At 47.5% G+C, this 24,149-nt stretch overlaps 8 protein-coding genes across 8 annotated transcripts; 3 read left to right on the forward strand and 5 right to left on the reverse strand.

Moving 5' to 3' along the window:
- Nucleotides 1–144: 144 nt before the first annotated feature.
- PAAG_01289 (lipase/esterase family protein) lies at nucleotides 145–3,100 on the reverse strand (the record flags this gene model as incomplete). The annotated part of the gene is made up of 6 exons (XM_015844302.1): nucleotides 145–596; nucleotides 691–2,150; nucleotides 2,211–2,352; nucleotides 2,396–2,424; nucleotides 2,500–2,972; nucleotides 3,032–3,100. The coding sequence occupies 6 exons, from the start codon at nucleotides 3,098–3,100 to the stop codon at nucleotides 145–147; spliced, it is 2,625 nt and encodes an 874-aa protein (XP_015701083.1).
- A 2,413-nt stretch (nucleotides 3,101–5,513) lies between these two features.
- On the forward strand, nucleotides 5,514–6,305 carry PAAG_01290 (hypothetical protein; the record flags this gene model as incomplete). The annotated part of the gene is made up of 2 exons (XM_002797385.1): nucleotides 5,514–5,784; nucleotides 5,899–6,305. 2 exons carry the CDS (start codon nucleotides 5,514–5,516, stop codon nucleotides 6,303–6,305), a joined length of 678 nt encoding a protein of 225 aa, XP_002797431.1.
- Nucleotides 6,306–6,984: 679 nt separating this feature from the next.
- On the forward strand, nucleotides 6,985–7,677 carry PAAG_01291 (pre-rRNA-processing protein TSR2; the record flags this gene model as incomplete). The annotated part of the gene is made up of 1 exon (XM_002797386.2): nucleotides 6,985–7,677. The coding sequence occupies one exon, from the start codon at nucleotides 6,985–6,987 to the stop codon at nucleotides 7,675–7,677; it is 693 nt and encodes a 230-aa protein (XP_002797432.1).
- Nucleotides 7,678–8,179: 502 nt separating this feature from the next.
- On the reverse strand, nucleotides 8,180–10,446 carry PAAG_01292 (eukaryotic peptide chain release factor GTP-binding subunit; the record flags this gene model as incomplete). Its single annotated transcript, XM_002797387.2, has 2 exons — nucleotides 8,180–8,245; nucleotides 8,305–10,446. 2 exons carry the CDS (start codon nucleotides 10,444–10,446, stop codon nucleotides 8,180–8,182), a joined length of 2,208 nt encoding a protein of 735 aa, XP_002797433.1.
- A 585-nt stretch (nucleotides 10,447–11,031) lies between these two features.
- On the forward strand, nucleotides 11,032–13,524 carry PAAG_01293 (ran-specific GTPase-activating protein; the record flags this gene model as incomplete). The annotated part of the gene is made up of 6 exons (XM_015844303.1): nucleotides 11,032–11,052; nucleotides 11,119–11,150; nucleotides 11,208–11,265; nucleotides 11,320–11,385; nucleotides 11,488–11,522; nucleotides 11,574–13,524. 6 exons carry the CDS (start codon nucleotides 11,032–11,034, stop codon nucleotides 13,522–13,524), a joined length of 2,163 nt encoding a protein of 720 aa, XP_015701084.1.
- A 779-nt stretch (nucleotides 13,525–14,303) lies between these two features.
- On the reverse strand, nucleotides 14,304–15,721 carry PAAG_01294 (BSD domain-containing protein; the record flags this gene model as incomplete). The annotated part of the gene is made up of 2 exons (XM_002797389.1): nucleotides 14,304–14,659; nucleotides 14,731–15,721. 2 exons carry the CDS (start codon nucleotides 15,719–15,721, stop codon nucleotides 14,304–14,306), a joined length of 1,347 nt encoding a protein of 448 aa, XP_002797435.1.
- A 545-nt stretch (nucleotides 15,722–16,266) lies between these two features.
- Nucleotides 16,267–18,195, reverse strand: PAAG_01295 (hypothetical protein; the record flags this gene model as incomplete). The annotated part of the gene is made up of 1 exon (XM_002797390.1): nucleotides 16,267–18,195. The coding sequence occupies one exon, from the start codon at nucleotides 18,193–18,195 to the stop codon at nucleotides 16,267–16,269; it is 1,929 nt and encodes a 642-aa protein (XP_002797436.1).
- A 706-nt stretch (nucleotides 18,196–18,901) lies between these two features.
- Nucleotides 18,902–22,316, reverse strand: PAAG_01296 (DNA repair protein rhp41; the record flags this gene model as incomplete). The annotated part of the gene is made up of 4 exons (XM_015844304.1): nucleotides 18,902–20,763; nucleotides 20,842–21,226; nucleotides 21,299–21,502; nucleotides 21,591–22,316. 4 exons carry the CDS (start codon nucleotides 22,314–22,316, stop codon nucleotides 18,902–18,904), a joined length of 3,177 nt encoding a protein of 1,058 aa, XP_015701085.1.
- Between the last annotated feature and the right edge of the window lie 1,833 nt (nucleotides 22,317–24,149).

Here is a 24,149-nt window from a genome sequence, read left to right on the forward strand (position 1 = left end):
CAATTGCTAATCAATTATTGAGCCTGGTCTCCCGAGAAATCGTACTCCGTTCTATACAATTGAATAAATTCTTGCGTTATTGAGCTGAACCCTGTGAGGGGAATTTTCCACAATTGAAGGGGGAACTCGGTAAGATATTCAAAATCACACATTAGGTTTTCCATTCTCTTCCAAAAAAGGCCGTACCTTTGGTTCACTCACACTTGCAACGCGACCAATCCCTTCCTTGCATTTTTCAAGAAGCTGGCTGTGATCAACAACTCGTCGAAAAGCATGACCTTCCTTTCTGGTTTGACTGCCGCCGCTATCCTGTATGCCATTCTGGATGGGAATAATTGAGGCACTGGATGCGGTACCATTTGGGGACTTCTGTTCAAACGGATTTTTGGAATTTGTATCCGGTCGTTCAGCAGTGGGGATGGGAGAGATGAACCCTTTCCCATCCTTTACGGCGCTTGCGTCATCTGTGTATTCTGGTGAAGACTGTCCCGCAGCTCCAGAGTCGTCCATAAACTTAGAAGAATGGTCAGCGAATCCTGGCTGGGATTCAATGGGCTGTATCACCAGTGGCTGGCCAGAAGGGTCAGCGTTGGCATCTGGTAACCCCGTTGATTAGAAGTTCCGGCGTTCTGACCCTGGGTAAAGCACAAGGACTGGAATAGATTCAGTAGCTTGGCCAAGATCCATTACGGTTTGCTGGAAGATGGCGTTTCTCCGTTTCCGTTTCATGTGGCAGTAATTTCTTCCGGAGAGAAGACCTAACAGAAGGTCGTCTGCCCTCCTGGTACGCCATCCCCATCATAATTTTTTCGTTCTCCATGGTCTTCGTGTCATATTTGGATGATAGAAGACTCCAGAACCACATCGCGTGGTTCTTCTTGTGTTCCTGTTCTTCATATGCTACAGAAATATCCTTCCTTGATGCCAATGCGCATGGTGGGGGGAATTCTCCAAGCCGAAATACACCAATCCTCTGCATAATCTCCTCGAGCCTCTGTTGCTGACAGGCTGATTTTTCCTTCGAAAAGGCTCTATCCCACGCCTCCTTGGCTCTCAGCCATTTCCGGACTGGTCCCGGTTTAGGGATGCCAATATCTTCAGGAGTTATATGCAATGCGGTAAGATAAGCTTTTGCTGCCAAGGGATATATGTTGCCATCTATATCAACCCGTTGGCGGATCATGTAGTCCTGGAAAGGCGGGAGAGGATCGCCAGCCTTTCCAATCTTGGTGAAACCCGAGTATGGACTGGGTGACATGCGGCCTTGTGTCGCCGAATATGGAGTGTCAACATCTCTGGACGAAATTTCCGATACCTGGTTAGGAATTTCGACTCCTGTCTGCTGGGCTCGAGCCAGTGCCCAAGCGCCGAATTGGGCTATTGATCGAAACATATACTTGGCTGGCTGTGTGAAACTGAGGGTAGGGGCCACATGGCAAACATCATCCCATACTTGGAGCTGAACGAATGTTGGTGGATATCCATTGACAGCATTGCGGTGTGGGTCGTGAACGTTAAGATATTCCTCGCTTGGTAGGAAGGAATGTGGATCGGTAGCTTTGTGAGCCAGGTAAATCTGTTCATCACGAAGCAGCTCCGAGCCTCCTGAAAGGACAAACATTGGCGGTAAGCCACCCAGGGAAGGCTGAAGAACAGGAGAAACAAGTGGATGGGATAGCAACTCGTTTGTGGTGTACATGTGGATCTGGTCTTTTATTTCAACGACTTTCCCGTCGATCTCGATCTCCAAGCAGCTGGCTTGATTAGGGAATATATCATAATTCTCACTAACTGAAGAGAACGATCGACGTCCCATTGAACTTTTCCAACTACGTACAGATGGCGCGTGTCCAGGGGACCGCCGGACAGAAGTTTGGCTGTCCTCAATCCTATTTGGAGTAGCGCTTGAAGCAGGCAAGTGCCGTTTTGCTCGGGCAGTTCGTTCAACTCTCACGATTTCATCCAGCTCATCCGCGCTAGGGGGAGGCCATGACTTAGATGGGCGGTGCATGAAACCGTAAGGGGGAATGTAGTCCCCGTCCCCATTCCCGGACACCGATGGGAAGGAATGCGTTAAGTCAACCCAAGGAGAGATTAGTATTGCTCCGGCGGGTAACGGCAGTCTTTGGTCGCGTATTGTAACCAAAACGCTAGATGAGATATCAGACATTCAATGTTCCGGATCGCATACGATAGGATAGGATACTTACGACAGGGCCATTCCAGCCCCTGCAGAGTCACCAGCTATTATAATTTCAGAAGACTTGTATCTGCTTAGCAGATAAAGATATGTTGCGAGGCAATCATGCAGCCCGCAAGGGAAAGGGAACTGTGGAGCTAGCCGGTATGCCGCTATTCACGGTTATAATTTGCTGGATTATGTGACTTTGCTTACAGCTTAGGTATAAGGTGGTAATAGACTTACTGCATACCACTGATTAGACCTTCTTTGCCGTCCTGATGGACAAAATATGAAAGCACGGAAATGCAAGGACTTACCGAGCAAAAACTCTAGCCCTCAGTTTCCTTGCATGTCTCTGTATCTGATATCGATGGGAATTCAAGCTGCCAAAATAGTATGCTCCTCCATGAATGTAGAGCATTATTCGATTGCAATGAGTACCCTGCCGCTGCCGGGCTGCTAAATCACGCACCGTCTCTATCCACTCCCCTTGGAGAGTGCGTTTACTCCCGCGCCACTGCCACCACTTGCTGCCCCCAACCCGCGACAGGCCGTCTGGTCCCAATTGGATAATAAGGAGGTCGGCTGCCGCTGCGACATGATCCTCGGGAATTACAACTGCATCAACGTTTATCCATCTGGGGTAAGGAACCCTCTGCGATGTAAACGACTGCAGGTCTTCAACGGTATGGAGAGAAGAGTAATAGAGAAAGCGACGAACGATATCCAGGCCTTCGTGATAAGAAATGCGTGCGGCATGTTTCTTTCGATAGGCTTTGCGATTTGTATACTAGTTTGGGCTTTAGTTCCAAAGTTCGGGTAAAACTACGTTCTGGGGTTCGTATTTACATGAGAGAGTAGTGTCGAAAGGACAGTGGGTGCCACCGCAGCACCAACGGTCAACGCATTGAAAGGCATCCTCTCTGCCTCCAATGGAAACTGTATGGAGTTTTGATGTAGTTTCAATCGAGACTGGCGATAAAAAGATATCAAGGTCTTTTGGCACGAAGAGCCACTTTGTTCCAAAGGGGAGGATGTCGATGATGTCACCCCTTTCAGAGCTAGTTAACTTAACCGAGGCGAAGCAGCATTAGTTAATCCGACAGTGGCACGTGATAACTAGTAACTAATGGGCATGGCTGACATAATCCAATAACTTCAACCCCCCGGGGTGAGCCTCATGCCAAGTTGTGGGAAGATGAGATCGATCCACTTGAATGAATACGTTTCATGCTACCTTCGAATAATGCAGTGGATCCATTATCTTGCCAATTGTGTATACCTTACTCTGTTCTGGTGTTCTCTGTTTCTGATCAATGATGAGAAGAAGACATCTAGTGAAACAGGCTGGGCTCCGTGGGCCGAATGATAGAGATTTTGCCCAAAGGCTGAGAGAATGGGAACCGACCGACCCTTCATTAAACACCGCTCAATGATTGAGGCCGCGCGATATCGAGAACATGGCAAATTATTACTGGGTTGGCCCACAAAATACGAGTCCAGACTTGTGGAATTGCGACTTTTGAGATGCACGATCACGGAGCCGTAACTACAAGCAGATTTGATAGTAGGTATGTTTCGGCTATCAACTTCTTGAACACGAGGTTTGAGGTCTGTTAGTTACATGAAGGATGTGAGGTAGATTCTTAAATTGACGGTTTGTTTACAAATTCTTTTGATCGTATCCCGTTCCCTTTCTAACTCCAACCACATTTCATGGGACAGTAAAAACTTGCCCATGACCTTGGAAGTATCCCATCCCGACACGTCATAAAAGTAGAGCTGTTTGGCTGAGCCAACTAACTATCAGTAAATCAAGTCTCTCCGAGCGATCGTGCCGATGTGAGATCGATAATAACCTTGAAGCAAACTCACCTTGCTTGCCGGAAACCTTGGCTCTTCATCAGGTCCATCTCAACCGGTGCTCCGTAAAATGCCCTCTTTCGTGGCGTTCCAATTGATTCTATTCTCCAAGACCTGGACCTTAACTAGTTACCAAGAGACCGCCCCTCAGTTGTGAAAACTTAAGCAGATCCTGATTCCAATCCCCCATCAGATTACCTGCCTCCAACTTCCTCCAACCTTATCTGCACAGCGAGACTTGTGTCCGATCGAAATCTTGAACTTTCACTCTAGTTTCCTGCGCCATGCGTTGATACCACAAGTTTGTTAGCCAATCAAGGCGGAGCATTTTTAGCGTGGCTTGGGTCTTAACGATCTTAACGACTGTTAAAAAGAACGGAGTTTTATTTTATTTTATTTTATTTTTTTTGGCACTTCATCGTGAAGGCCAACGCTGCCGGGCTGGGGTTGGCCCGCAGGGTGTCAATGCATCTTCGACGATCGAATCATCATTCAGAACAACCGCCACTTACACAGAGACATGGAAACTTTGCAAACCGTGGCTGACTATGCTGTGCAAACACCGCCGACGCGACGCCACTTAAACTTGATGTCTGAGACTTCATGGATTGCGTCGGAAACAACGAATTGCACTTCATCTAGTTACTCTTGAATGATGGGGTGCCACTTTCTAGGTTTCTTTTTCTCCTGGAACCCAATAATTGAAAACCATGTGTTTTCGCTCGCTTGATCATTGTCGCCGATTTGCCTGCTCCCGGGTTGCTTTCGCGCTATCTTTTTAAATGCGTGGATTGAATTTTGGGGTAGTAACGGTTAAATAATCAATGTTAGCTGAGCGAATGGCCAAGCACGTATCTTTAATTTCCCTAATACCAAAAAAAGGCCTCTTTCTCAGACGCAAAACTCAATATACCCTGCACGTCGAATTCTGCTCTACAATGGCTGAGCTATGGGATTGAGCTGAATGCAATGCAAGTGCTTGAGCAAAGCTCAATTGGGTGACTTTCTATGCCGCTTCTCGTTGTAGGATAGAAAGAGCAATTTCGGCAACCAAGCAGAATTCTGGCTACCAGTCATATCAGATCAAAAATGTTGGGGGCGGGAACACTGGGCAGCGGCAGCTACCTAACCAAGAGTACGAAGTGTGATGCATCCAGTTCATCCAATCCAACTTTCCATTTCCTTTGCTTGTTCGTTCCATTGGCGAAACGGCGGCCCAAAATTGATTGGGAAAACGAGGCAGGGCAGAGAAAAAGCCACGTTCCTGGCTACAGCTAGCTTCTATCGTAAACCCGTAACTGAAGAGCAGATGGTAACTCAGAGGATACGCTACTACTTAAAAGAAGGCAGCTCACCCATTTCTCTTCTCTCGTAGTAGACTGCAGTGTTTTAGGCAAGATCTAAGCATTGAATACACTCAGGGCTCAGAATTCTACAAAAAACCTCACTTCGTTATTGTGAAAGCATTATGAAGTCACTTTTTCTGGCCGGGCTACTGAGCCTTGTGGGGCTCTCCACCCAGCAAACCCCGGAGTCAGTCAATATTCAAAACAGTCCAAATTTCGTACCAAAGAACATCCTTCCAATCCCGATACCAAGGCCACGCATCCCAAAAGTCCTGAATGGGAAATGTGAAGATGGTATCTGTCATCCCGGTTATAAATGCGCTGGCCTTACTCCGCGTTCCGGAGGTCTCTGCTTGCTAGACCTCAAGGCCCCCAAATGCTACGATATCGGAGGTATGTATGTACAGTAGCTACATATAAATAAATACCTAGGCATCCTGAAACAACACAATGTGCAGGTATAGCCAAAGAGCCAGAGAAAAACGAGCTAATGGAATCCTCATATAGCGCGATGCATTGATGCCTCCGATTGCTGTGAATCCTTCGGCTTATGCGCGCCACTCCCTGCTGATCCGACCGGCAAAAAGGTGTGTCAGGAGGACCCGTGTCGCAACCCGACTCTTCTCGTCGAGACATGGAGATCGTTGGCCTGGAGTGGGGGAGGTACATGGTCCTCTCACGGTGTTACCGACAGGTCCGGCTGCTGCCGAGCTTGTTTCAACACTGAGGGCTGCAACTTGTGGTTCCAGTTTTCTGGAGGCTCTTGTCAATTGCTGTCAAACTATGGTGGGGCCGAGCCAACCGATAAATGCCCGCATGGATTGTGGGGTCGTGTTTCGATCGGTAGTGGTGGTACAGGCGGGCCTGTCGGCGCAGGGCCTTGTCTTAACCCGGGTGAAGTCTTGGTTTCTTAGCAAATCATCTTAGGATCTGCCATATATTTCCTCAAAAGTTGTTAGCAACCGGGAATTGCATTCTGTGCACTCTGTTCACACGGCCATAGACAGACATTTCTTTGGAACCTAATTTTATTCTATGCATGGCGACCTCCAGCCGTCGCAAGGGTGAAAATATCTATATCTATATCTATATATGTATATATATATATATATAGATATATTTCATATATTGGGCTCCGAGCTTCGGCATAGTTTCCAGCATAAATAAAGTGGAAGGCCAATGCTTCAGTTACGGTGAAGTTGTTCGATTAAACCAGCTAATTGTCTCCAACTCACTGGGATCACCCGTCAGGTGACTTGGTTAGAGCAGCGATCACACTAGTCCCGAATGGGAGTCTGTCTCTTGGTAATCTCTCCACCACCAAAAAACCTTACAAAAAAAATTGTTGTAGTTGGAACTATATAAACTCCCATACCAAATATTTACTTTCCTCCTGAGACAGGGCACACTGCAACGATACCCTGCACTCTCTCCTCTTTTTAATGATATCTTGAAGCACTTCTGAGTCCTCTTCTGCACTTTCTCCTTTCCACAGTTAGTCATCAAAAACAGGGGCGGAAAACAGTAAAAACTGCACTCAATCACCCTTCCTTATTCCGACGGACACTTCTCGTCGATCCCGCACCAAACATAATGGCCACCACTGCCACCCTTTCCACACAACAGCCATCCGAAAAGCAACAAGAGCAAGCAGTGAGCAAAGACGCCTCCGCTCAATTTGACCTCGGCATAACCCTCATCCTCAACTCCTGGCCAGCCCTCAACCTCGCCGTGCACAATAACTGGGGCGGCCCCGCATCCGGCGACAAGCGCGACTGGCTCTGCGGTGCTATCTCAGACCTCTTTGTTGACCGGCCAGAGACCGATGCGGAGGATGTGGAGGATGTCCTGATACAAGTTATGAATGATGAGTTTGATGTTGTGGTTGAGGATGAGAGTGCAGGGGAGGTAGCGAGGAGGATTATGGAGGTTAGAGCTGAGACAGGGAGGGGGGAGTTTGGGCGGGTGACGAGGATGTGGGAGGAGTGGAAGGGGAAAAGAGGTGCGAGTGCGGATGCGGATGCGGATGCGAGTATTGGGGCTTTCAGGAAGGTGGAGGTGAATGGGGATGAAGATGACGACGATGACGACGATGATATTGTGGATTGGGCAGATGATGTTGAAATGGAGGATGCATCAACGGCGCCAATGGAGGTGTCGAAGATTGAGCCTCCAAAGGAGACAAAGAAGGGAATACATGGGCAATGGGAACGAGGGAAATTCTTGCCTGAGCCTGTGGTTGATGAGGATGGGTTCACGAAGGTGGTTTCAAAGAGGCGGCGATGATAGATCATCCCTCCTGTCTCTTACTTGCATTCAATTTTGTTAGGATTTAACGATGTGCATGGTTTTCATACAATTATTGGGAATGGCGTATAGCGTGTTTGATTAATCTTCTTTTTATTTCTTTTCATTTATCACCGTTTCTACGAAAACCCTTAGAGAATAGTTACGAAATAGAAAAAGACATTCTTGGCGCTGTAATCAGGTAAGAGTATGCGCGTAGTGACGAAAGGAGCTGTCCTCTAATATAAAATTCTGTTCAATTTTACCTGTTACCCGCTTTTTGGTGAAAAGAAAAAATAATATGGATAGAAAATTCCGTAGAATAGTCTATTTAGTCATGATATCAAAACGCGCTATAATTCCTCGGGGGATCTCTTATGCACGTCCCTTTCATGACATCGTCCAACCACTTTTGCCGGATACTAAATGCGTTACAGCAACCGTGATCCAAAGAAGGGGGAAAAATTAAGACAGAGATTCCCTTGGAAATAAAAACGTTGCTTTACGCTGCTGTTGCCTGGTCCGTGGTAATTAGCCTAGTGATCATGCCGATGGCAATGGTTTGTCCCTGCAGGGAAAGAGTTAGAGCTCATTCAAAGGATACATAATTGGCGGGAGATGTTTTACCTGATCACGAAGTGTGAAACGACCAAGCTGATTGTAATCCTCAAATCGCTCTACACAAACGGCACCGGCTCCCCCAATGGTCTCTAGCCGGGCAATGATGGTTTGCCCTTTGTTTGCAAATGGAGGTGGTTTCTTACTCTTTCTGCCAGTTTCCTTCTCGAGTTTGTGTAACAGCGCGGCGAAGGTCACTTCTTCAATGGCAGCGTGCACATGGAGAACACAGTTGAATCCAGCCGTGAGAATGCTCTTGAGGTCAAGAATTCTGATCTTCGCTTCAAAAGCAGTAACACAGTGGACGGGTCGTTTGGGAGAACACAACACAAATCCTGGCATAATATCTTCTTCCTCAACACCCCGAAGTCGAGCCCGAATTTGATCACCACATGTTGCCGTTGCAATCTCATCCTCCGTTTCACCGTACAGCGCCGTAACTGTGACTTCTTCGCGGTTGGGCATCATAATATACGAGGAGCCCTTCTTTATAACACCTGATTCGATTCTCCCCTCAACAACAGTTCCCATATCACGGTACTTTGCACTGATTGGCATCATGAAGGGAGCGTTGATTTTACGTTCGGGCATTCTCATGTTGTGGAGGAAATCAAGAAGACTGGGACCATCGAACCAGGGCGCAAGGTCTTTGGGAACGGGCGCATTTATGCCAATAGTCTTCTGCGCGGAAATGGGCATGAAGTGCAGATCCGCCTTGGCATAACCCATGCTTTGAAGGAACTTGCCAATTTTGGTTGTACATTCATCATATCGGGCTTTGCTCCATTCAACAGTAGGGTCATCCATTTTGTTGACGGCCACAATCAGCTTTTTCACACCTGAATTCCGAGCCAATAGTGCGTGCTCTCGGGTCTGACCGCCTCGCTCGAAACCCGTTTCATATTCGCCTTTTCTAGCGGAGATAACAAGAATACCAACATCAGCCTGCGAGGCACCACCAATCATATTTGGGACGAAGGATTTGTGGCCTGGCGCATCGAGAATAGTATAATGGCGCTCTACTGGACCATCAGGTGTATTTCCAGTGGTCTTGAAAAAGGCCCGACCAACTTCAACAGTCTTCCCCTTAGCTCTCTCTTCATTTGTCAAGTCTAGAGCCCACGACAGGTACCATGTCTCACGTCCCGCTTCTTTAGCCTCCCTTTTGTACTTATCCATGGTTCGTTCATCCACCATACCGGTTGCATATAAGATGCTTCCACCCAAAGTGGATTTGCCTGCATCAACGTGGCCGATGAAAATTAAATTAATGTGTTCACGTTTTTCGCCATAAATTTCCTTAAGCGTAGCTTCATCGACATCCGCTGCCTGCTCTTTGGCGATAGCGTCGGCATCACGAGCTGCAGTTTTGGTTTCCCCGCCACGTGCAGGAGAAGATCGCCCGGAGGATGGTGTGGGCGATGTCTTGCCACTGGAAATGCCCTTTTTGTCAGTCTTTTCAATCGCTTTAGCAGCGGTAACCTTCGAGGCAGCGATGGCTGCCGACGGACCATTCGCATTTTGTGATTCGCTGACAGATATGCCGGAAGAAGGCGGGGTAGGTGTAACAGCTGTAGATGAAGTTGGGGTTTTGGGTTTCATAGCATCTCCACCGATCGACAGGACCTTTGCCTTGGATGGCTCTGCCGTAGCAGTCATCTTCGGTTTCACAGCCTCAGGGGCCTGTTTGGGGGCGGTGGGAGCGCCAGCATTAGGTCGTTCAGCAATTGACTGCGGGCGCCATTGTTGCTGCTGCTGCTGCGGTTGTTGTTGTTGTTGCTGTTGCTGCTGCTGGTGCTGTTGTTGGGGAAGGCCAGTATTCTGGTTGTAGCCCCCATACTGTTGACCATAGGCCTGACCATGCCCTCCTTGCTGACCATAGCCTTGGTTATACTGGCCATACGGCTGTTGCTGATAAAACCCATAGTTTTGTTGTGGGTAGCCTTGGCCGTACTGTTGGTATCCGTATTGCTGGAATTGTTGGCCGGGTTGGAATGAAGCCGCACCCGGTTGGAATGACGAAACTCCATGACGGAAGGATGATTGCTGCGGCTGATTGCTCAAGTTCAGGCTCTGCTGAGTCTGTCTGGACAGGTTGTCGTCTTGTGCGGCGGGGTCATCCTCCCACGAGTCTAGCGGCTTGTTCGACATAATGGCAAGGAAAAAGAACTAACACCAGTAGTTATAGCAATACAACGCCAAAGGAAAGAAACAGAAACTACCTGCATGTATCCCCGCCGTTGACAGTATCAATAACCGCAGAGGGTGGAATAAAAGGAGTAGATTTGTCGATGGGTGTAAGTTGGGAGCGGGAACAACTAAATTGAGGTTGATTTTTAGGCACAGACCGCTAAACCTATTTCAGGTCTAGTCTATATCGCGGTAATGTCGTTTGATGATGACATAATTAGCTGCGCAACTCCTCCAAAGTTTAGCGCTTCCCCTAGTCAATTTTTCCCAGCTAGACCGACAACAAACATCGTTTCAATTCTAAAGACATCTAATATGAACTGACATTCTTCAGTTGATTCCTGGTTTCTCCCCTGTGCTCGCTATGGTACTAACTAAAGAGGGAATTTAGCAACGTTCTTGTGTATGAGACTTGAGGTATTAGAACTGCGTGCTGCCTGCTATAGAACATCTCCATCAGGCCCCCCAAGTCTCATTCTATTATACCATTATGTGATTATGTTCGCCTACTTGTATAAGTGACATAATGCTATATTAATTTTCACGATGGATATGTTTCTTGCGAAGGTATGAAAATAGTAAGATCCTTTGCTATGAGGTGGGTTTACATCATCAACTGACCGATGTTCCCAGGTAACCCAGCAGGCGATGAACTATGCTATCCGGTAGGAATCCTATTATTTGGCTTTGATCCATACCCATAGCATGCTAATTTATATTAGCTCTGGAATTGCCATTACTGCGGGATATGCCATCCGCCAGTCCTCTAAACTGCTCAAGGTATGTACACCCTAGACGGTTGTCGGAGCTATTTTTTGTTAACCCCTTCATTAGAATGTCAGTGTTTCCCAACGGTCTGAGCTACAAATGCTCCAGGATCGTTTGCAGAGCAAAATAAGGGTGTGTTTCCTGCTTCTTCCTGGGATTTCATCTTTTATCAAATATACCCATTTGTGCTGTTCCTCATTACAGGCCTCAGATACTGACTGAAAAAGCAATTAGATAATATCTCCAGCCATTGACATGATTGAATTGATGTAAGCTTCCTTTATAGACCTTTGTATGTTCTATGGTTAACAGAACGCTAGAGCCGCACGTGGCAATACATCTCTCGAATCCGCTTTGTCACTTACCAAGGCTTTAAGATGGGATATTCAAAGTCTTGGTGAACGACTTGCGAAAGCTGTTTCAGTGGAGGAATTATATCAAGAAGGGGCAATTTCATCCAAGGCCCGTGCTGGACTTGATGACGAAATTAGATTCATTATCAAGGATATCCGAAATGTGTTACAGAGGATCGAGGATGCTGTGCCGTTAATTAACCTTGCTATTACCACGTCGGGGGCAAGTCTATCTACCTCGCTTCCTGCGTCCGTATCACCCTCACGATTGCTTCAAGCAAGCACCTTTTTGACTACAGGAGATACACAATACTCTATGTCACCCTCACAGCCGGTACAAATAGGTCCGACATTCACATTATCAGTGTACATGTTATTTTCTGGACACATCCGACCAATAGATGAAGTAAGCGTCCGGAATACTACTTGGAAAGAAGTAATCCACAAAGCAAGAGTCAAAGTACGGCGGGTACCTATGGATATGATGTTTTCATCGTACACAAACCTGCATCCTCCGCGTGAATTTTCTAGTGAGAAGCATATCAGCGGCGAAGCCAAAACAGATGAATTTGCATACCAAATACTCATTATCGAAGACCTTGATGATGGTCGTGTACATAATGACGAAGAGAAGCATGGCAGCTTTGAAGATGTTGCTCTTGCGGGAATCAGAGAGATAATTCCTATTCACGAGATTTCAAAAATATTTTACGCTGATACCGGCAAGATTCTCAATATTGGAAATGAAGGGGAAGTGAATAATCCTGTGTTACTTCTCAAAAGAGACGTCAATGCCATCCCTCCTCGACGTATGATAGACCGATGTGAAGCCGAATTGGATCGGCTTCAAGGAGAAACGAGTGACAATTCTGAAGATGAAGAGCAATCCCAACTCGACGCACAACTCTTAGGAAGAAAGAGACCATCATCCACTAATCAGCATAATCCAATTGAACCTCAGCAATACAAATTCCCACCCGACCTGGATCTCGAATGGGTAGCCTTCGAAGTCCATGACGAAAGCGACGAACAAGACTCCGAAACTGAAGCAGAATCGGAACCAGAACCCCCCGCCCCTCTATCAGCTTCAACCTCAACTGGGAAGCCACTCTCCCAATCCCTGGATGCACAGATATCCGAGAAACTGACAAGTTTGCATATCCACGGGGATCACAGATCACCCTCATTCTCACCAGCGTCTGCCACCACACAGCAACAGTTTGCCTCACAGACATATACCCAACAGTCCCAGTATCACCAGCCGTATACCATCTCCAACCCCATCTTTAACAACATCCGCACATCTCTTTCACTCCTCGAGACCCTCCTGCGCCTAACCTCCCTCCAACAATTCCAGCAACAATCTCACCTCTCAATAACCGATGAGCTCCTTAATTTCTTCCTGGAAGAGTCCTCCGCAACTGGCGCGGGTGGCGACGAGCATCACCGCCAGCGTGTCCGTGCCGAAGCCCGCCGCAAAGTCGGCTGGGACCCGTACAACGAAAGTCCCCTAAAACCTCACGGTGAGGATTACCAGTACAATGGCACCAACGGCGAGTTTGACCAGGTGATAACTGCGACACCTAACTCCACAGTATGGAACGCTAGAGCAGGTGAATTGACACCACCGCTCAACGGCACGTATCCCATATCTCGCCGTGAGAGCCAACAATCTAGTCAGGTTAGATGGCCTTCACGTCGTTCAACGACGCCCCTGGAGGACCATTTGGATTCCCCAGCGTCACCCTCTGTACGCCCGTCTCGCCCAGGAGGTTGGAAGCCGAAAACACTTAGGAGACAACCACAGCAACGAGAGAGTAGTCCTCTGATCCCTCCGCAGGAAAGCCAAAAAGACGAAGGGCTAGGAACTAGTCCCGAATCTTTACAGAATATTTCAGGGAAGGAGTCGGATAGTTAGTTAATGCATATGGGGGAATGATGGGGAAACGATAACAAGTTAAGAATTATAAATTCAATTAGAAATTGTTTAAATGGCTACAATGCACAACACTCTTCAGACTCTGGTGAGCATTCTTGTGATTTCCCCACCTTCGTAACCCGCCTGGATTTCTTTTAGACTGTATATACCTCATCACCAACAGGTAGTCAATATACATGTGAATTGACAGTTAATGTTGATATTCGTAATTGACATTTGTACACCAGAGGAGTGAAGTCCCAGTCTTAATTAAATCAGAATACCTAGACGAATGATTAATGGAAATCATGAAAAGATGAAAAGTAAATTGATAAAATAATGAAGAGAAAACATTCAAAAGGGAAAGAAGCACAGAAAGAAACACAAAACAGAAAGCCAGAATTACAATAAAATTCAAACCTCTGACTATATCCAACAAATAATATACCATAACAAAACATGCATCACCGAAATAAAAACAAAGAGGAACGTAAGGAACGCCAATAACCATCACAGGGTGGTTGGGAAAAGCACACCACATGGATTTCAAGGGGGAATAGTGAAAGCACAAGCAGAGACTGAAAACAAGAAAATAAAAAAATGGAGAACAAATCTCGGATTGGAGATGCAAGCCCAGACGTGTGCGTACATATTGGTAGCAATGGGGATGAAATCCAGTACTGCTATTATCTTGAAACGAAGATAAGGTAGTCACTAATACACGAGCCGTCTCGCAAAGCCATGAGATTTGAACAGAGACCGGATTCTCCGTTGATTTATTACTCCCAATCCTCTTCGTCACTATCATCGGTTTTCGCAGCGGATGAAGAAATTGCTGAAGGTTTCCCGATACCCCTGGGACTATCCGAAGCACGGCTTGGAGCACCACTGACAAGATCATAGCTGGCATCGCTGCCGGCCTGTGATTGCTGGTCGTTGGAATGACGAGGTTCAGCAGCCTTTGGCGTATCGTTTCCAGAGGAGAGGCGTGAGGCCGACGTTGCTGTCGGAGAAGTCACTGCGGGATAAGCACCAGCATTCTTGTCGATGGTCACATGTGGAGTGGGTGGAGCTTCTGCGTCATCGTCGGAATCTTCGTCCCAGGCTACCTCTTCATCGTTGTTGGCCGTGGCGCCTATTGTGAACGTTGTTAGTAGGAGCAGGGAAATTGTAGAGAATAAACAAAAAAAAGCTAATGAAACAAACCTTTCAACATTTCTTTCCGTCTCTTCTCCTCTGTCTCAATCACCATACGGAGAAAATAATAACGACACCAGAAATCCGCATAGTCAACCTTCTCCGGAACAAGCGCTTCCATCGCCCTCCGCAGCTCAGGGTATATCTCTAGGTCCGTCGTAATGTCACTAGTTTTGCTATCAACCCTGAACTCACTCTTCCATGCGGGCCATTCCCCGCTCACGGGATCGTGCGTTAAGCGATCAAAGTTCGAATGGATAGCATGTAGCTGAGCCTCAAATCGCGTTGTATGAATAACCCTCTTCCCATCAACATCCCTACTCTCGAACAAAACCTTATTATTATCATCGGTGCTCTCAGGAGGCGCGATGCTCACGGCATCACGAAGGAAGTTGCGTATATTAGTCCCAAAACGCAACAGCGCCTCATCCGCAGCATCCTCTGCCTTCTCTATATCTTTCAACCGCTTCGCAGCCTCAGAGCGGAATCGAGAAATGAAACCCTCCCCATCTCCGTCATCCCCAGCAGCCTTGTCCTGGTACGCACCCGCAGCGGTAGGAGTGACAACATCCCCCTCATTTTCGTTGTCATTTTCATTTCCTTTCCCCTTGTCCTTTGCCCCGCTACCACCATCTTCAGCCCTCGACGATCCTCCCAATGTCAATCCTCTCGTTCTCCCAACGATACTAGCTCGCAAATCCGTGAAGCCCTTAATTGCCTCTTCGCTCGCAGCCTCATACTCCTGGAGCGCTCCTTGATAGTATGTCTCTCCCTGTTTGCGAACATTGCCCCACAGTCCGCCCAGTCGAGCTCCCCAAGGGTTCGAGGAGAAGGCGCGAAATGTTTCTTGAAATTCAGTGGTGAGGCCGAGATTGGGACGCGGAGAGGATTCCGCGGATGTGTCGGTTGCGCCCGAACCTGCCACTTGGTTGGAGAACTGGATATCTTGATTATTTGAGGAGAGGATCTCCTCTTGGATGTGATCGTAAGCTACATCCATAACCGCGGTCTGATCGACTGAGGGACTGTGGTTTGGAGTTGGAGTTGATTAATAGTTGGAGATAATGATTCAGTATTCACATGCAGGGTTGCTAAACCTCCAATTAATTGAGGCTATGTGTTATTCATTCCGGTCGTGTCACTACATGCAAAATGTCAGTGTTGGTGATGTCTCTCAGACTTGTGCTCCGTAGTTGATGTCGCATGGAGGTTCAATGTTCATCCTCTGCCATTTGGTGGTTTGGAGTTAGTTGATGCTTGAAGTACGGCAGACGGCAAAGCACGTAGAGTGCCATTCACGTGATATCAGAACCAAACGACCAGGAAGAAATAATTATAGGTATCTTGAAAGATGAATAGCTTGATGGATAAGTCTATAGAAAAATGAAAATAAAATAACAATACTACCACAAAACTCCAAACTTCCCAGTGTATCCCGATCAAAACTATACTCTAGCAGCCATATTCCCTAACTCCTGAGCGTTCGCTAACAGAACTATGCACATGAATAGATTATATCAATGGAATATAAGCTGGATCTAGAATTTACTCTTCAACACTCGCCTCCTCCTCTTCCTGCGTAAGATACTGACTTGACATCCAGACCGGCAGCTCGGGAACACTTTCCATCATGCTATCCGTCAACAATTGACTGACAGTTACGAGTCCCTGACCATTGGTAACCTGCGACTCAGCGCGACCTTGCTGTCCTTCATCATTGTCGCTTTGTTCTGAGGACGCAACCAAAAGGACTGGAGGCGACGACGGTGGTAGAACATTCCGCTCCGGTGCAACGACAGCGTGCCGATGTGGTGGGGAATCGGGGACAAATAAGCGATGCGGTTCGGTCAGATCCTTGGCTGGCTTTGGCACATGGGCTTTATGGCCCTTATTTTGAGCCTCTTCCAGTTCTTCCGGGATTGTTGAAAGTGGAGGGGCGAGGCATTCCCGATCTCCCAAGTCAGGACTTGGAAAGAGTTCCGCTAGCTTCTGTGAATCGATATTATCAAGTTCGGAGCCTGGGTCAAACGCAAAACTCATGGGCTTGCGGTAATAGAGCATGGACGGCTCGGATCCAAGAATTGCTCCCGGTAGATCATTGCAGGTCTCCTGATTAGCAACTGAACTCCTACGTTGGGTGGGCAGGCCATGCAGGTCATTTATGTCTTCGTATTGAGTTTCAGCTTGATGTAATTTTTGGCTTTTGGTACGCTGTGAATCGTACTCGTCGGCGGAAACATGAGAAGTTGTGTCATGGAATTCCTCTTCCTCTGATTCTGCGTCTGTCTCGTATATAACCATTTTTCTAGGTTTTTGGGGGACATGGGTATTTGTATCAGCGTTTGTGGGGTCATATTCAGGCAATTGAATTGGCAGAGAATGGGATAACGTAGAGAGCGTCTCGTCGATGTTATCTTCCGGTTTTAATGGTGAGGATGTGGCAGGTGTTGTTTTCACTTTCTTTGGTGATTCCACTGCACAACTCCGGGGAGGAGAGCTAGCTGAAGTTGAATTAAAAGGCGATTCGGGGATTTCATACTGTGCGATCAGTGAAGGGCGTACGGGCGTCTTAGGCTCAACCTTCACAACGGGAGAATCTACTTTCTTTGGCGTCACATTGCAGAATACCTGTGCAAGCGGGAACCTGGGCGGAGTCTCCTTGAACGTCCGTGGACATAACAGGAGACTCGGGCTATCTGGTGACTGTGATGATGGCACCACGAGTCTAATTGATTTCCGTGCTGTCACAGGTATCTTTGAGGTTGAATCACTGTCAACATATCGAGATGAGGGAACTCCTTGCAATGGTTGGCGAATGTCGACCTCAGAGGCTTTCCTTTTCTTGTTTGTTCTGAGCATTTGGTGTGCGGTCTTGGTCCTGGGGCTCAGAACATCACTGTCACTGATCTCCACCTCCGGCTCTTCCCCAATAGTCTCCATCTTGACCCCACCTTTCTTCCCACCCGATCTACTGCGCGACAGGTGGATTCTGCCGATATGGCCCTTAAGTCTAGAGGTTGGAACATATCCCATTTGGGTGAGAGTTCGATCATCATTGTCCTCATCGTGCTCAGCCACATTTCTCCTGCTACTTCCTCTTCCTTTCCCCGTACTCTTCCTCGACCTTTTTGGCAAGCTAGCAGATAGCCCATAATCACCATTTCCATCGTCTCTATCAATGTACCCTAGATCACCCTCATTGTCGTCGCCATCAGGGGCCAACAACGCCTGCGCCCGTTTCACAAAGTCAATCTGAGTCAGGGTCTTCTGACTCAGTACATTCCCTTCCAACGCAAGTCTACATCGTTGTCGCTGGCGGTTGACTCTTGGTTTGGACAGTCGAGTGGGTCTAGTGTGTTGTCGAATGTTGTGTCGAGTTGTGGTTGTGGTCGATTCGAGTTGAACGGGTTGGTTGGGTTTGTCGGGTTTGTCAAGTCGGGTTGCGTTTCTCCGAATCTTTTCCTTACTTGGCATTTTTTTCCCTTCGTCTTTTTTTCTTTCCCTTTTTTGGAAAAGGAGTGTGGAAAAAGTGATCAGTGACAGTCATGTACTGTTTTTTATATGGGAACGTTATTGAAACTGGGGGGGGATATGCCCTATGTCATGTGATTCACAATGGGGGAACGGGGAACGCGACGAGCGCGTTTATGACGTAAGCAGCTCGCTTCAACCCCGATTTCAAAAAGGGGTATAATTTGGAGTGGGAATTATGTAGACAGAGAAATTGTGTAAATATGGCGGTAGTTGATAGAGAAATGATATACAATTATGAACCTGTGTGACTTAATGGGATTTAGATATGTACGCCTGAACAGGAGAAATACCTCCCCAGGCTGCGTTGGTTGTTAATTCAAACAGTCATGTATCAAATACCCCAACTCGACGGTTATCAAGCCATTGTGACAACATAACATCAAATAATATGAAACTGCAAGGCAGAGGTATCAAATGAAGTAGGTTATATACAAAACAATATAAAGCCGTTCAGTTCCAAACTCATAGTCCCAGGAATGTATCTCTATATTCCAATCACCCTACCAGGTAAGAACAAAATCAAAGCCGTCATGTTTTCCCTTTGATTGAAAACCACTAGGTGTAAAGAAGAATAGACAGCAAATATACAGCTATATATGTAGCAAATGACGAGGGCGTAAAATGAAGAAGAAAAAAACCTAACCAATCAATTATCAGAGAGCAGCCAGTCCGGTTCCGCATCGTCATCTTCGGGGTCATGCGAAAGCATCGAACACTGATCAATCTCGCTGTCAGTGTCAGTTTCATGAACAAGGTCCGGTAGTTCTCTTTTCTCCTCGACACTCGTGGACGGCTCATCGCCACTGGAGGAAGGGACTGTGATGGGTGCGGTCGGGGATCCTTCGGCTGCGGTTGTGGAGGGTTGAGGGAGTTGAGGTGTTGAGATTGATTGCGGTTGTGGTTGTTGTGTATGCAGTTGTTGATGCTGACGTTGAAGCCCACACGTTTGTGTTGATGTCATGGGACAAGAAGTATGAGGCTCGGGGTCGTTCATTTCGATGGAGGGTCGAGTAGATGCAGGCTGTTGTTGTGAGCTTGTCCCACCCGGAGTCACTAACAATGTGTATAAAGACCTATCTCTTGGTCGAATGCGCGCATTTCCGACGGCTGAAATGGAAGTGGAAGGTCTTGCTTCATCTAGTATTGTTGTAGTCGGAGGCATAAACCCTCCACCTAAGCTTGCCTCTTCCCCTGTTGTTTCGGGAATGAAGCCACTGGCTCCAGACAGGTCGTCAAATCCTGCAAAGCCTCCGTTGGGAGAGGTGATACCACCCTTTCCACCTTCACATATAAACCCTCCGGCTGCTTCCACATCTTCGTCCCCGTCCTCATCGCCGCCACCACCGTCAATGTCACCATCACTCGAAACATCATCCGGCTCTTCTTCCCCCTCAAAAGCATATCTCCTCACACGTTCCGCAACTCTCAACTTCAGCAACAACAGCTTCCACATCCGCAACGCCTCCGCCGCCTTCCGCCCCTGCTCAGCCAGTACCCGCTCATCCTCCAACGCATCTATAACAGCATAAAGAGCCTCACGATATTCAACAGAGGCCACGATCCCTTGCACAACGGCCGTGCCATGTCTGCCCTTGAAATGGAACCCGGTCACCGCGTCTGCGTAGTCAATACCAAGAATCCTAGCTGCGCGTGCGGCTTCTCCGTGGCTAAGATGAAAGCCGCCTTCCGGGACCATAGTTGGAGTATACACATCAATATTCCCGAAGGCATTTTTCACTACGCGGTTGTCGACGACAGGGGGTGGCTTGTATAGCTCCGTTTGGTGGATGGCATACATGGGTGTTTCCTGTAGTTCCTCTTCGTAATCTGATGTCTCCTCGCGTCGTTCGAATGCCCATTTCGGTCGAGAAATTGGGAACCTCTTCAGTGGCTGCTCACCCATCTTTACCTCCCTTCCAAGACGATACCACCCGTCGGCACTTTTCACGACGTGCACATCACCACGGCGATACACAGATTCCAGCGGCGGATTCTTTTTGTTAATAGATACCTTACTCAGACCAACCTTCCCAATCTCCCTTTTAGGAAATATCACCTCATTTCTCCGCAAATGCCGCTCCAACGCATAGACAGGATGGTCTTTGAAATCCTGCACATTCCTCGGCATCGCCTCCGCCGCCGATTTCGCAGTCAATTCCCCGATTTCCACCTGATCCCTATCATCCAGAAATGGCTTCTCGAAGAACCTCATCGTACGCGCCCACCACTCCTCGCCGTTCTTGGTGGATTCAACACGCTGTTTTCTCGTCTTGGAATTAAATGATTTCGTGTATCGTTTCGTGACGTCACGGGCGGAGGCATCGTCCTCGAAGGCGATGACGTAACTCATGTTGTTGTAACGGTCGCTGGCGGGGGGTTCGAATTTGGACGTTTTGCCCACGCTGTTTGTCACGAGGGGGTCGACAGATACCCATTTTTGCATGGCTTCGTTGAATACTTCTACCCAGAAGACGGGAAATGGAGATTCAGCAAATCCTCGTGGCAAACCTGTATGTTGAATATGGTGGTTAGTAAATTGATATTTGTCTCACAAGACACGGGGAAAATCATGTATACTTAACATACCGATTGCTCGTTTCGGCTTGGGACTCGCTGCCACAGGGCTTGGTGAAAACCGAGGTTGTCCAATGCGCCGCATTCTTGATTGGGGCTGGGCGTTACCGGGCTTTGCCTGCGTCGGGGAACCTTTCCCAGCATCACTGCTAGACCGCACCTCGTCATCTTCGGAGAGCACAATATACTCCCGATCCGGTTTCAGGGGCATCGTCCTTTTTGTAACTCCAGTGAACGGCAGAACCTGTAAAGAGCAAACTAATCGCGCGTCCGTGCCTACGGCACGTAAAAGTGCACAAAAGAGCTGCGCACCTAGATCTCTGGATCCCTGTAACGCGACGGCTTGCTTAAGGAAGTCTTGTTTGCACGATAGAATTTCAGCAGTATCTAGAAGGCTCTGTATATTGGTCAGCGGATTATGCACCTGGATGTATTCCTTTTACTGCGAGAAAGGAGGGGTTCATCAAACAGTTGGATCTTTAATGTCATTGGGGTGCTCAAGCCAATAGGGCCTCTTCATGCCTGGTGTAGTGACTTTGAACCTCTGCTTGAATGCATCGCCAGCCTGCTTGAGACCATCTGCAAATGTAGTCGAGCGCGTAAACTGCGGTAGGTTCGCCTTTGGGTTCAGACACATAATCGTATGCTTAGAGAGGATCCGTTTCAATGCGTCCTGGCGAGAACAAAGCAGTCAGTTTATCCGATATGGAAGAGAAAATATCAACAAAAGAGTAGCTCAGGATCATGCCAGCTCTACACACTTGAACCCCATCGTCATTACACCACAAGTTCCTCCGCTGCACATGGCCCAGCAGACACAAAACGTGCATCTTATGGATATCGAGCCGCCACCTCCTCTCCTGCGCCGTGACAGGTTTTCGTCTCATACCAGCAGCACGCTGCTTCCCTCTCTCCATTGGTTTATCTAGCGTAATTTGCAACGACCCTTCAGACTCCTCGGTCTCAACTCCCTGGTGGTGATTAGGTTCCTGCCCTTCTGCGGCCCCATCATAACCAGGCGCAAAAGAGAGCTCAGCAGCAGAGACCTCAACATCCTCCCATTCCATCTCTGATTCATCGTCCGACGCGTCAGCGTCAAATACAGTCTGGACAGGCCGACTACCATGTCCCTCCACGCCTCCCTCCCCTCTTTGAACATCAACTCCCACCCCACTTCTCCCCCTCTCCACGTCAACTTCAGTACCACTTCTTGTCTCCCCCACCCTCCTCCTTTTCAGAGGCCTCTCATCACCTCCATTACTCGCAGATCCAGATAGTGGTGAACCTGCCCGTCCAGCAATCTCAGCCAGCATATCGCGGTAAACTTGAGGAACTCCATTAGACGCCTCAGGAGCCAGACGTGTCGATCTCACTCTTTGTTCCACGCCTAGTCCCCGTACTCGTCCATGTGCCGAAACGGATTCCGAAGCTGTTCTCCGCACAGGAGTTTTCCCCTTCCCCCGTGACTGGATAGATGACTTTCGCATGATTATTGCTATATGAGCCGAATACCCCGACACTTCCACTTTAGTTCCGTGGTTGCATGGTCGCTGCTTGTATGTTTTTCCGTCTGTGCTGTAATTAAATATGTCTTCAGCTCTCACAACCACCTCACTCTCCCTCCCAAACACGGCACCCGAGCCTGAACAACCAGCGCGGCTCGAACACAACAACCGAACTGCTTCACCTAGACAGTATCCCAGATATTCACAACTGAGTAAAATGTATAGAACTATATATGTAGAACCTGGTTGTGTCTGGATTCCCAGGTTCTCAATCCAATCCCAGGTTACAACAGGCGTGCGTCATCATGATCGTGTTATGCAGCCGGCTGCTCTATCACCCAGCAACGCGGTAACCAAGGGAAACACGGCTTTGCTCGTTTAGATGGCGGGAGGTAATGCGGGGTACGAAGGAGGGGTATATTGTTTTATTTTCGATATGAGGTAGGATATAAGGTGGACGGGGGATGCCCACGAGATGGGAGAATAGTACTATGTATATCTGGGATATCAACGTTCGTTAACCGCGGTCCGCACCGAGGATCAGATAACTATGTCAGGATAGAGTAGCTAAGCTGAAGCCAACTTAATCAATCAGCCCAGTTAGCTAAAAGATTCGAGCGATCTCTGGCTGTTTGCAGTTAGTTTAGGCCTTGGATACAAGAGGCGACAAGAAATCGGGAAGATATCTGTCCGCCTCTGTCCGCGGCGATCAAGCTCCCTTGGTTAATTTACTAAATTGGACTCCGATACTCCGCACTGGAGCTATTTATGCTGGCGATGCAGGGTCGCGAGCTAGCTATGGCGTGTCATTGCATACGCAGCGTACACGGGGGAGATTGACCGATGTGATGGGTGTCGATCCGAGAGTTGCAAACGCTGGCTGGGGCTTGGGGTCTGTGCAAATCATATCAATATTGATATAGGTAGTTGGCTACGAAGTTACAGTAACTATTTTCTTGGAAATGAGGAATATTGGAGAATCAGCTTGGCCGAGAGGGGAAAGAAACTAGATGATTCTCATTTGCTCTTTGCTTAACTAGTTAGTTGTAAAACGACTGCCCACGGTAACTGAAAAAAGAGTAGAATAAAAAGCGATGGGAGCTCCAAGCTGAGCCGCCAAACGAGAGCGCTTTTTAACCATCAACTAAAAGACGCCTTTCCCAACAGCATTGTGATTCTCGAACCACTAAGAAGTGATCAACGCGCAAATACGAGCTTCGACTTAGATAAATTAAATATTGTAAGGATATACAAGCAACTACTACTCCGTAGCAAGGTGATATACTTCGAACAACTAATTGAAACAATCAATGTCCCCCCCTCCCCGTCCTTCCACGTCGCTTTGCTTGACCATCCCTTGCAGTTAGTTGGATGTCTAGGCATAAACAAGCCTTTAAATTGTAAGTATACTTTCGAAAATTGGTACGAGCAAAAACATTGGTTTCAGAGGAATCCAAAAAGGAAACCACATGCATATACAAAAAGGAAAAAGCACAAATTAACGGCGTTGAGGAGAGTAAAAGTGAAAAGGAATAAGTGAGATAAAGAAAAACTTGTTAATTATGAAAGCAGATACAGGTAGTTAAATATAAGCACAAATGAAAAATGGAAAAAGAAAAGTAAAAATAAAATAGAGAAAAAGTTAAATGAGACATAAAATAGATAAAACGATAACAAAAAGGTATCTCAACAAAAGTGACATTTCAGAAACACGAACAGCATCTGAGCGAAAGGGAGAAACGTCCCACCGGCCACATATTCTGAAAAGCTGAAAGGGGGGAAGTGGGGGAGGAACAGGAAGGGACAGGGATGGAT

Source organism: Paracoccidioides lutzii, assembly GCF_000150705.2.
Source record: "Paracoccidioides lutzii Pb01 unplaced genomic scaffold supercont2.2, whole genome shotgun sequence".
In the NCBI taxonomy this organism is placed as follows: domain Eukaryota; kingdom Fungi; phylum Ascomycota; class Eurotiomycetes; order Onygenales; family Ajellomycetaceae; genus Paracoccidioides; species Paracoccidioides lutzii.